A 13,296-nucleotide genomic window follows, 5' to 3' on the forward strand; every position below is an offset into this window, starting at 1 on the left:
TTTGTATCACTGATGGGAATATCCACATGATGAGGCCAAAGATGGTTTGGACTATTACTGTTGACAATGTGTCTGTATCTGTTTCTATTGAGTTGTTTTCAGATAAAGAAACTGAGATTCAGTAGGTCAACTGACCTACTGAATAGCCTGCATAGCTGGAAAATGGGAAAGTCATACCATAAGCCCAAATTCTATGCTCTTTCTACCATACTGTCATGTCTCCATAAAGGGCTGTCATGTTATCCCAAGGAAAATGATGATGTGTGCCTCTTTATGTTTTCCTGTGGCTAACAATGCCTTCTGTTATTAAAAAAAAAATCTTAGTACTTTTTAGGCTTTATTTCTTGTTAAGATGAAAGTATCTATTCCTTTAGTTATTTTACTGATGCAAGATTACTCCCAGTACATAGAATTAATCTAGAAAGTGATGAGAATGATGATATGTGCCAAGTGTATATGCTTCTTGAGGGGCAGGTGCCGTTTCATTTTGCCTTTTCATTTCTAAGACCTAGTATAGGACTTGGCACTGTGACCTCTGCCCTTTGGTTGAAATGCTAGAAATTAATGGTCATAACTAACTTTTAGTCAGACATTGCTGAACAATGAGATTTCTGAAGTCAAACAGAGTTTTAAAGGTATATTATTTTTAATAGCAGAAGGCATTGTTAGAATGGGGTCAGGCAGGATGCTGTTGGAGGGGAGGGGACACCTCACAATTAACTAATTAAACATGTGATGCTACAACCACATAGAAGTAAATTACCTCTAGGTTATTCATTCAAAAAGCTGCAATCCTTTTAAAATATGAACCAAAGTTATAAGCTTTTGTAGAATGAAATTTAAAAGGACTATTGAAATATACATGTGTATATGTGTATGTGTATATGCATATATATGTGTGTATATGTATATTTCCATAGATTTTCCATACTGTGATTTAGAGTTTATTAATTCATTTTCTTCATACTTGACAAACAAGTATCAGAGATCATGACATATAGGTCTATATGTGAGTGTATAAAAAAAGTTCGAATGTGCATAATTATAACAGCATTTATACTAGCTGAAAAAATAGCCCATTTGAGACATTTCTTTTTTCTTTTCTTTTTTTTATTCTGAAAGCTTAGTGAAATAACATGGTATCACAGTTTGAGGGGAAAGTTTTCATTTCACTATAATTTAACATTTAACAAATCTAGTCATTTTTGATTTTTAGCAAAGTAATTATAAAAATAATTTTATATTTATAAAATAAATCAACATTTCACAATAAATTATTCATTTTCATTATATGAAAAGTTTTCACTGTATAAAATAGATAACATCATTTATTTATAAATTGAAAATATCCTGAAACTTTTAATGTGCCTATGCCTAGTCTTCTTATTTTGGCAGTTCAATATATAAAAATATTTTATCATATATATTCCCTGATGAGATTGAATCATGAAAACCCAATCTTATAAGCTCAATAGTGTAGGGCTGCTTGGTAAATTTATCTGGGTATGTTTATATAATATACTAAATTTTTTTCTATATTATATATTTAAGTCACATTCCAACATGTCTAAAAAAGAGAACAGTATAAAAAAGAATCAAAAGTTAACAAAAAGGCAAAGCCGTCTTCATAAATCAGAGAATCCTTACACATATAAAAAGGAAACACTCTAAAAACAAATATCCAAAAGTTACAAGCTCAGATAATTTTTTTCTTCTTACTCTTACAGGTATATTTAGCAATCCACAAAGGATGGCATCTTATTTAAAGGCATTTTGTGGATTTCTATGAAATCACTCTGAGTTTTTAAGGTTTCTATTTTCTAAAACTTAATTCCACTTGAAGAGCCAGTGAATTAGCTGACATTTTAATGAAGCCATTCAGGGAATCATAGCATTGGAATGGCCAGAGTTCCTTCTGTAATCTTCATGCTAATCTAAACTGGGCTTGAAAATTGAAAGGTAGAAAACTGTTTCTGGGGTCAACCCAATAATGTCTTCTTACTCTTTGTTGTGGTCATGATAATGACTCAATGTTAATAATTACTAAGTGCATAACATAAACATTTTGAATTGTCCCTATTAAAGGGCAAGGATACTATTTTTTTTTTTAGATAAGAGAAAAGCATAATCAGTTACCTCTGGAAACCGCACTATGCCTTGGTATGATAGGTGTGTGATTCACTTAGGCTCCTTGCCATGTGCTATTTGAAAATCTACTGGATTGAATGGGTTTCTCTTTTAAAATTTCTCCAAATCACTGCAGATGTTTCCTTCTTTTACTTTCCTTAGAAATTTAAGTTTTTTTTCTATAGAGAAGTGTGTTTTTAAAAAATGTGTGTTAAAAACGTACAAATAAATGCTATGGCTCATTCATTTATCAGTGAACACACATACACACACGTGCACACATATATACATATACAGAGCAGCTCAAGTATTGCATGTTCCCACGCTTCTTTGAACTTTTTTAAGTGAATGAATTATGCTTCTTGATTTCTCCAAACAAGTTAAACCTAGCAGAAGATGTTTTTGGATCAAATACATGGAACTGTTAAGTCAAACAATGACTACAAGTTATATTTTTTAAATGACATTGGCTCCATTATACAATAACTACTTTATTTACTAATCTACAAGTTTATAATTTATGAAGCTTTGGTTCATGTTTTAACTGAGGCTTTCTAGTCGACTATTCACAGCAAAAAAGTACACTTAGTTCTGCATCTTGTCTCTATGAAGAAATTATTTACAGATTTAAGAGAATATTAAGAAGATATCTTCAAGTGGTATATCAGATTTAACTAGTTCCAAAACTGTGCGAGGGCTGAGAGAAAATATAAACGACTAAGAACAAGTTATAACATTATATCCAAACTCAGAGTTGTATTATTACTTTGTGTCTTAAAGCTTTCAAAGATTTTTTTAAAAAATAGATAATAGGAAACCCTCTTAAAACAGCACCATAATTCTTTGGCCAAGGGTTAGCCTTAATCACTATTCTGAGATATTTCTAATATCACCTTTATTCACATTTAAGCAGTGCATGTTAAAAAAAAATTAAAATGCAACATTTATTATCACAATTGCTTTTGTTTGGGAATAGACTGATGTGAAATGACTGAAGCCTGGTTTGTGGGCATTTTGTACTGCTCTTGTCCAGAGCCTTGAGGTGGGGAAGGTAGTGGGGTTTCCGGAGTTGCTGTAAAAGAAATTAAAAAATTGTTCAAGAAAACTAATTGGGAATATCGATAACATTTTGAGAACATATCATAACATTGCACATTGTCCAGGACTATCTCAACATATGGTATTTTATGTGGTAAAAGTACCTGGAAAGATTTTACATAATGTGGAAATTTGAAAAATGAAAGTTATTTGTCTTTTGCTTCTATTAAACTTTTAGGGATAAATAGCTCCATAAAAGTTCTAACATCAAAATAAAAGTCATATTATGAATCTTAGCATTCACATTCTTTATAACATAAATGTTCATTTAATTCTCTGAGTACCTCACGTAGAAAAAGCTTATCATATGAACAATCATGAAATCATAGAAGCCTACAGTCTTAAACAAACAGCTACTATCTTTGCATTAATTAAAAAATTCATATAATAAAACATTATTAATTTAGATTCTACTTATTCAGAATTTTTAAGAGTTCAGACATGAAGTGTGCTTGCTTTGTAAGCTGACAATGCAGATAAAAAATGACCAGCCTACAAAAAGGTTAATAAATATAGTAAGTCACATTTTTATACTGCTTGAATATTTGCAATGTATTTCCTCACAACCCACTAGTTAAGTAGTACAAGTTCTATTACCCTGATTTTATAGACGAGGAAACTGAGCCTTTGAAAGTTTAAATGACTTATCTAGTCACACAATTGTTGAGTGTCTGAGGCAAAATTTAAACCCAGCTTTCCTAATTAAAAGCCCCTATCTCATTCTACTAGTTATTTAGCCATTTTAGCCCTGTCCAACTATCTGTGACTCTATTTGAGGTTGTCTTGGCAAAGATACTGCAGTAGTTTGCAATTTTCTTCTCCAGCTCATTTTACAGAGGGGGAAACTGAGGCAAAGAGGGTTAACTGATTTGCCCAGGGTCACACAGGTAGTAAGTATATGAGGCCATATTTTATCTCAGGTCTGCACCTTTCTACTACACCGTACAGCTTTTCAGGCCCCAGGAAGCCATTTTGTATAAAAAATCTTCAGCTAAGCCACAAATGATTCATATCCATTTATTAAAAACATTTTGAAAAATGACATTATTCCTTTTTTTCTTTCTGGAATAAAAGTATGTTCTTCTAAAACATTTTATAACTGATTTTTCCATTGTATGACATTCTCTCTAATTAAGATGAATTAAGAGAGACTTTATTCTAAAACTAAATTATTGTAACTTATAATGAATCCCCCCTAGTTATTTGTTGTTACTAATGATAGGAGACAGAAGGTATAGACTCTATCACCTTGACTAGGCCACTACTCAAAAGAGAGCAGAACTTAGGAGAGAGGGAGAGAGAGAGAGAGAGAGAGAGAGAGAGAGAGAGAGAGAGAGAGAGCATGGGCTCTGGAGTGAGACAACCTGCCTCTGCTCCCTTATTCCTAATTGAGTGTGACTGTGGAAAGTCCTTTCAACATTTCTGCCCTCGTCTGTAAAATCAGTAGGTCATGCTAGATGATGTTGAAAGTCTCCAACGCAAGATGCTAAGAAATGAATTTAGAATCTGGGGGGAAAAATGTAGCTTGATGCTTTGTCGACAAAGACAGAAGTAGTAAAATCAGTTAATAATTTGCTATTGTGTGCTACTAAAAAAGAAAAAAAAGCAGAAGGTGCTCATTCTTTAACAAAGTCTGACTTCTTTGTTAACCTTAGTAAATGAATTCCCTATTATTTTTAAGTGTGCCATCATTGGCTATTAAAAAACTATAGGGACAGCTAGATGGCACAGTGGATAGAGCACCAGCCCTGGAGTTAGGAGGACCTGAGTTCAAATCCAGCCTCAGAAACATGACACTAGCTGTGTGACCCTGGGCAAGTCACTTAACCCCAATTCCCTCACCAAAAAAACAAACAAACAAAAAACTATAGCTAATATGTTAGAGGTCTTATTTTGCCTTCTGGCTATTATCTATGGATTTATGACTTTGGGGGCAATATGATGTCTAATGGAGTCCTGGACAATGTGTATGTGTATGAGATTTAGATGTTTTAAATTAAATCACTTTCTTAATTTGTTAAATGCACAAAACCAAAAATATTACAAGTGAACAAATATGATATAAAGTGATCTCATTAAATACTAGTTCTTAAGAAAAATAAAAGAAAGGGAGAGGTTGGTGAGGCTTAAATGTTTATTCTAAAACTTAATTATTGTAACTTACAGTTTTCAGAAAGTGGAAGACTAATTTTTTTAATTATAAGGAAAATATAGATTCTCTAGCTAATAGTAGGATAAACTGGTGATGTTAGTTGTTATTTTTGATGCTTGTGAGTGTGTTAGCATGATTTGTTTTCAAAGTTTATGAATAACTCAAATCACTCAGGAATATCATTGCCATAGACTCCTATGTGGCCTTGGGCTAGTTAGAGAAATTCTCCTTCTCAGTTGTGCTGGACACAAAATACAGAAACTAATATATTCCTTGGAGGGATAAAACAAAATTAATGTTTCTAAGTTACTCTAAAGACCTACTGATGTCATATACTTTCTAAAATTGTTATCTTTTAGGAATTGTGATTAAATCATATTGAAATTGACTACTTAGTACCATGAGTTTATAAGTAATAGCATTTATATTAATGGAAACATTAAAATAAAACCATTTATGTGAGTGAAGTAGTTTGACATACAGGTTGGATGTTTTAAGGAATTTGGGATTAGTCATATCTTGGCACTGATTCAGAAAAGGATGCTTCTTATGATGTTCATCATAAAATTAGAAGATTGCTATCCCATCAAGAGATTAGTGTAATGCAACTGGTTCCTGTGGCTTTCCAGAGATATGTGTTCAGATCAGATGAAAATATGCAATAATGAATTGTTGTATTGGTTGGGTACTTTTAGCTTCAAAGTATTTTCATATTATCTTATTTTATTCTCACAACAAACATGTCAGTTAGAAAAGGGTTGGTTGCCTCACTGTCATCTTTTAATAGGTAAATTCAGATTTAAGGAGGTTAACTGACTTGCTGGATGACCCACTGCCAGTAGGTCCTTAAACAGAGATCAGAAAGCAAGTTTGTTTCTTTTTTTTTCTTCTAGCCTGGGCTCTTTTCACCAAATGCAAAGGATTAGGAGATCAAAAGCTTAAGAGATACCATGATGGAAAATTCACTTATGACTTACAGATCTGTTCTGTACGCACTGGAGTTGACATAGAGCTAATAAGTATAGTTTGCCCGGTTAATGGATCCTGGGATAAATGAGGATGCACAGGATGATGAAGATGGCTAGTATCATTAGAAGCACCTAAAAATATAATTAACATGCTAGTGTTAGTGATATTTGTGAATAGCAAGCTCACTTCAGACCAAATATTCTTATTGGAATCTCAGATATTGCTGTTCTTACAAATGGCCTTTTGGGAATTCAATAATAAATTAACGGGAACACTACCATTTTAAGTACAATGCCTGCTTCCACTGAACACTGCTTAAATTAATATTGTATTTTATAATGCTTTACATTAATAAAGGGCCTTGTGTATCTCTTCCAGGAATCATTATGGAGCTTGCTTGCCATTAAGGGAATTCTAAGAACTACTAATCTCTGGTTAGTAACATTTGACATAATCCTAATATCAAGAGTGCTTTATATTTTAGAAGAAGGGCCTAGGATATGCCATAAACATCACATAAAGTTAAGCAGAAAATAATACAAGGGGGGAAGGAATTTTTACAGTGAATTTAATCTAGATCAAAATAATGAATTTTTTAAATGGTCTTAACTAACTCCTTGCATTAAATCTATTGATGGAATATATGATTTATTTTTCTCTTTCACTGCTTGCTTAATAATTCATGTTACTCATTGAATTGTTTTAAAGGGTATTTATAATAAATTATTATAAGACATTGCAATTTCAATGTCTTTAATGCTGTAAATTAGCAGGGCAGAGATCCAAAAGAAAAACTATAACATTCTTGGTGGTAGTGCAAAAGAAATAGTTAATCACATTGACCATGTTTTGAAGGTTGTGTCTACTGTGAAAAGAGTCCATGTGGAGCAAAGGTGACATAACTAGTGTTCACATGAATATAGTTAAAATATCTTTGTCCCTAAACAATCACAAAGCTTTCTTCAAACCATATAAAAATTAAATTCCATATCTTATAGCAGAAGGGAAGAAAAAGCACTCATAGAGACTTTAAAGAGCAAAATAAATATTGTCAAAAGATAAAGAAAGCAAACTAATTCCTAAGTACTTAATACAGTGTTAATGAGTGCCATAGAAATTCTTATGTTTAAAATATGTTTACCTCCTAGTAACATTTCCTGAAGTAAATTGTCAATTTTAACCATCCCGAACAATTTGACAAATTGTATTTGCTCAATCATTTGCCAAGTGATGCTCTGCAGTGTAGGCAGGAGCAAAAGCAATTCACCAAACCTTCCCCTGGAATCATATTGTCTGTCATTGATGTAGTCCTCTAAACTGATCTGGACTTGGAATCGCATATTTTTTATTTTCACTGGGTCACTTAATCCTTTTGCATCTGAAAAAAGAAAAGGAAAGAAATTGACAAGCTGGAATTGTACAAAGAAAGTCAATATGGCAAAGTACATAGGGTGCTGAACTTTGAACCAGGAAGACCTGGGTTAAAATCTTGCTTCTGACACTCAGTAGCTGGGGGTCCTTGGCCAAACAAGTTGACTTCACTGAACCTCAGTCTTCTTCTGTGTATAATAAAAGGATTGAAGTTAATGGCCACTTAGATCCCTTCTAGCTTTAAATCTATTATGATATGATATTTAGCATTTGGGTTGAGGGGAAGCAAAGAATATTGTATCACACTAGAGTCAATTCAATAAATTATTTCATTGTGATTTTCTTTTGAAAAGCACTTCTGAAAACAAACCTGGATCAAAAAATACAATTGCCTTCAGACAAGCATATTCATTGTCATCGATCTGAATTTCCTGAAATGGGCGGACTAGTTCATCGAGAACGCGATTGGCCACACGACTGATCTCCACCTCACAGCTGTTCCGATGAATGATGTAGTTGTTACCTAGGGGGAGAGCATATTAGAAATAATATATTATCATCAAGTATTTTCTTTTTTGTAAATCCAAAGTACATTTAAAATGGTTAAACTTTGGAAGATTCCAGCAAACGCTGCCAACTACTAGCGTACACACACACATAAAAAAAAGTTCAGGTAAAAAATATTCAAAAACTCATAATGGATCAATAATATTTATAATGTGATCACATGTATTTGAATAGCTTCAGTTACTGGTGATAGCACTGGAGAGCAGGCTAATAAAGAGCTAAGAATCTGCAAAGGAAAGCAAAACATAATGATTAACTTTCAGTTCTGCCAGTCATCCTTCAGTGTCCGAGTCATTAATAAAGAATATATAAAAGCTAAAAAGCCCTTAGAGGTTACATTGAAGGAAAATAAAAGCTGAGACTGCTTTGGGTGCTACATGTGCTTCCAAACAATCGCTATTGCATGACAGTCCTCAGAAGCAGAGGAAAATGGTTTTAACTTTCAAAGATTAACACAATTCTCAGCATAGTTAAATTGAATACTCCTTGTGTACCTTTTAATTCTCCCATTCTGTAACTACAAGTGATGGATTAAATTATGTAATAAACAGTGGACTGTTAATATCAGGTAATCATTTATTAATGAAATGTGAAGAAATGGAGGTCATCATCTATATGAAATAAATCTTAATAGGAGGATATATGCAAAGTCATGTATAAACCTTAAAACATTATAGAAATGTTAGCTGTTCCTAGTAGTGGTATCAATTGCTCAGGTACCGATACAAAGGTGATATTCATATTTCCTTTTCTGTCTGCTGTGAAAAATCACTTACCTAAAAATGCCAGGGTTAAGCAGCTTACAAAGGTTTAGTGACAATTCCTCCCCACCCCAACAGTATAGTTAGCTCCACGATGTTGGATTTTGTTGATATCCAATATTGATATTAATGTTTAACAACTGGCTTTCCAAAAATGCACACCCACTTTTAAGTTTAATCTTTACTATTAACATGTCCTCTTCATCACTTTCTTAAGTTGAGACAATCAACAGAATGAATCGAGCCCTGATTTGTAGTGTTTGCCAATTTTTGTGGTATAAATGCTCACACTGAACATTTAACAATCAGGTTCCATGAGGTAGTATGAGCTGGATCTAGCATACCTCTGCAGTACTAAGCTTGCCTTTATATTTGGTGACTCAGTCATAACTAATGACATACTAAAGACATTGCACAAATGCCAGTGGGGAGAGTTAGGCAAACAAGTATATCATCCTTAGAAAAGTCTTCAACAGTTTTACTGACGAGCCTCCTTTGTAGGTCAAAGCATCATGGATACATTGAGGAAATTATTTTCACAATGCTGACAAAAGCTATTTATTTCTCTAGCATGTATTACTGCTGGATGGTAAATAGTAATACTTTCTTCTCCTTTTCTATTTAAAAATGAACCCGTGGGTCTGATCATCTCTAATGTGACTGTTTTTTTTTCCTTTGGATTGAAACAGATCATTTTGATGATTGAAATTGGAGGTGATGACCATGTACCTTGCACATGTTTTTAGGATAATAGAATCATAGATTTGGAACTGAAAGGGACCTTGGAGGTATCTAAATACTTCATATCACTGATAAGGAAACTGAGGCCCAGAGAGGTTAGGTAATTGCCTATGTTCCCAGAGCTACTAAATAGTAGAGCAAAAATTTGAACTCATATCCTCTGACCTGAAATCTATCACTCTTTCTACTGATCCATGCTTCTTCAAAAACCATTCTACAACAAATACAATTTTTTCAACAGAAACTAGATTACAGAATACACAGAACCATTGCATTTTTAGAATGACAATGTTACAAAGGACCTTAGAGGACATCAACCAAACTGAACTCTGCAGTCAGCAATAAACACAAAATTTGGATTTGAAATTCTTCATTGTGTGTGCTCATAGTACTTGCAGTGTTTGTAGTATCAGAGTAATCATCTCTATTCTCAAGACTCCAAACAAATAAGTACATTAATCATGGTAAAAATATCTGGAATCATAAATTAATTTATTAATCCCACAAAAATCTATTTAATCCCAAACATGTGCAAGAAAATGTGCCGGGCCTTGTGCATGATGGCACTCACTAGATGCTTACCCAAAAGTAAGATGTCTTTATAAATCATGGATCGCTTTGTGGCACCAAGTAACAAGTGCTCTCCTGCATGTGCTCTTAAAAGTGCAACCTTAATGAAAAAGACAAAGATTATAGTTATTAATTAATGTTATAATTTAGTATTTATACAGTACTTGATAGTTTATAAAGCATTTTACAGATAATTTGATCTTCAAAAAAAATCCTTTTCATTAGATGCTATTATTATTCCCATTTACAGATGAAGAAATAAGCTAAGAAAAGTACATTCACTTGCCCACAGTCACTCAGCTAGAACATGTGTGAGTTAGGCAGGTCTTCCTGACTCCAAATCCAACACTGTATTCAATATGCCATCTAGTTCCTTAATAATCATACTAAGTAACAAATAAAAATCTAATATAATAAGAAACTGATTAACTTACAGACTTCTGGGTTCCTGGCAGTTGTTTTAACTAACTAGAATAACCAAAATGTCCCAGCATTCTGGCCTTAAAATCAGGAACTTGGGGTTACCAATCTCCTAATAATAATCTTTTAATTTCTATTTTTTGTATTCATATTAGTCATCATTAATTCATATCTTTATCTACTTAGCAAACATTTATCAAGCACTCACCCTGTGTAAGTTATTGTGTGAGGTACAGGGCACAATGACTATAACTGGCTATCTAATAAATGCCACACACTTAATGAAGGAAAGCACAGTGTTTGTACATTAGTAAATGGAAGCTACTTCTAGGATTTGGCTTCATTTCTAAATTTAAAGAAAATTAATAAGTCATATATTTTATTTTCCTGTCCATGTATCAGAAATAATCAGCTTCTCAGGAGGGATATCAATGAAAAAAAAATACGACATATAAATGTTAAAATCCTGTTTGTGTTGTTTAGGTTATGATACTGGCATGTCTCAGCATTTTCACTATCTAAACTGTAACAAAACCTGTAGAACAAAGCTATCTTTATGACAGGTCAATAAATGTGACTCATACCAGGAAGGTAGTTAAGAGGAACATTTTAAAAAGCTTCCACATTTTTTAGTTCTCACCACTTGGTGAGAAGCTTTCTTCAAAATTTAAGTTAAACTTTCCATGCAAATTTATTTTTTAGTTGAGTAAATATATATATATTTTTACTTTTCTATGATTTTAAAGGATTTTAGAATCTTCCCTTTTTTTTTTTACTTCCTTAATTCTGGGCCACAAAGATAAAGATCATTTGTAAAGGGTGTGACATACTACCAGGGGATATCAAGTATAGGAGAATGAGGACAGCATAGATTTTTTTTTTAGCTATATCATGTAAGAGAAATGATTAACTTATTAGACACAAGATATGGAGGGTTTTTAAATGTATGTGAAACTAAATATCTCACTTGAATTGCTCAACAGATTTTATAAAACCATCACCTTCAGTTTAAAACCACTGAAAAACAGAGGAAAAATGTTTTCAAATTTGATACTTCTTACATTCTTTCTTTTCTGGAAGTTAAGTTAATATAATGACATCTTTAAAAGACTCATGCAAAAGCCAGTAAATCATTTACACCAATGAATACCAGGAAAGAAACATCTAAATGCTAGCAGAGCACAAGAAGAAGCATGTGCTGCCCACCCACTGGGTACTCACAAAGATCTGTGACAGTATCCTGAAGTGGGTTTTGCACCATGCTGACAAGTCTATTTGAGCTATCCTCATAGCTTAATAACTTGAGATCTACATTGAATATCGACATTTTGAGGACCTTTCCTTCCACTACCCATTTCTTCCTCACTGAGAACTAGAATACCTATAATATTTTGAAGAATTAAGTCAGAGGACATCAGAGCTGTTAAGTTACTTTAGAGATCATCTGGTTGAGTGCCTGCACATTGTAGATGGGGAAACCAAGTCACAGAGAAATTAAATGATTAATTTACCCATAGTCACACATTTGGTTGGAGGCAGAATCAGACTGGAAGTCTGGTATTGACCTAGTTCTCTTTCCATTCTACTCTGAGGCCTTCCCACACTAGTTATTTAAATAGAATCCCAAAATTGAAAGGCACTTCAGATGTCAGCTAATTCAACCTTCACCTGAAGCATGAATCTCCTCTATAACATTCCTGACAAGGGTCAACCAATTTTATTTGTGAAGCTCACTACATCTAGAGACTTAAAACAACCTCTAAGATTTCCTTTGCACAAGAAATTTCAGAGCTCCCCAAAGTGCACATTTTAAATTCTATAACATTCCTTTAAGAAGTTTTAACCCAAGTAATTCTTTAACTTACTAGGGAAAAAAAAAAAAAGGAATACCCAATATACCTCTGAGCCCTAGAAACAGCCAGTAGCAGCAATATTCAATGATTGCTTTATGAGTAGACACACACACACACACACTCCCCCTGCCCCCAAAATGTGCATTTAAAGTGATCAAATAACCATATATACATTTTCTCTAGGATCTCAGGAAAAAAGTAAATGTCTGTTTGTGAGCTCTAGGAAGTCTTTAAACCTCATCTGAAATAATAAAGACTGCTTGTCTATCCACCTGAATGAATAGAAACATTTTAACCCAACAATTCACGTGTGGTTTTCATGATTGGCTTAATGTATACCTGATCATCCAATGGTAACTCACAGAAAGCAGGGATATATTTAGCCCACTCCACCAGGACTAATAGTTGCTGCTTCATAGATTCGCAGACATCACCAATACTAGCAATTTTCTTAACATTTATGTCGGTATTTGCAGTGGGGCTTGAAACTGGAATCTAAGAAAAAGAAAAACATTCTATTCAGCACTTATATGAAATATTTTTAAACTCACTATTTTCATTTGCTAATCTTTGATTTAAGCAGAAGGCACTGAAGCTATAATCATCAAAATAAAAATACCTTGAAATTATGTAAAAGTTTGCTCTTTGCCTTCCCGTATAAGGTTGC

General features: G+C 33.2%; 1 protein-coding gene across 2 annotated transcripts in view; it reads right to left on the reverse strand.

Moving 5' to 3' along the window:
* Nucleotides 1-1,143: 1,143 nt before the first annotated feature.
* Nucleotides 1,144-13,296, reverse strand: part of HNF4G (hepatocyte nuclear factor 4 gamma) — a 178,231-nt gene continuing 166,078 nt past the window's right edge. For both annotated transcript variants that reach the window (XM_020971053.2, XM_020971051.2), the window contains 6 exons: nucleotides 12,969-13,124; nucleotides 10,369-10,456; nucleotides 8,088-8,240; nucleotides 7,488-7,724; nucleotides 6,355-6,477; nucleotides 1,144-3,199 (listed from right to left, as the gene is read on the reverse strand). In XM_020971053.2, the coding sequence (XP_020826712.1) occupies nucleotides 3,078-3,199; nucleotides 6,355-6,477; nucleotides 7,488-7,724; nucleotides 8,088-8,240; nucleotides 10,369-10,456; nucleotides 12,969-13,124 (879 nt within the window). In that variant the 3' untranslated portion in view covers nucleotides 1,144-3,077. The remainder of the gene's footprint in view (nucleotides 3,200-6,354; nucleotides 6,478-7,487; nucleotides 7,725-8,087; nucleotides 8,241-10,368; nucleotides 10,457-12,968; nucleotides 13,125-13,296) is intronic.

This window comes from Phascolarctos cinereus, unplaced genomic scaffold, assembly GCF_003287225.1.
Source record: "Phascolarctos cinereus isolate Bilbo 61053 unplaced genomic scaffold, phaCin_HiC Scaffold_4;HRSCAF=312, whole genome shotgun sequence".
Classification (NCBI taxonomy): Eukaryota; Metazoa; Chordata; class Mammalia; order Diprotodontia; family Phascolarctidae; genus Phascolarctos; species Phascolarctos cinereus.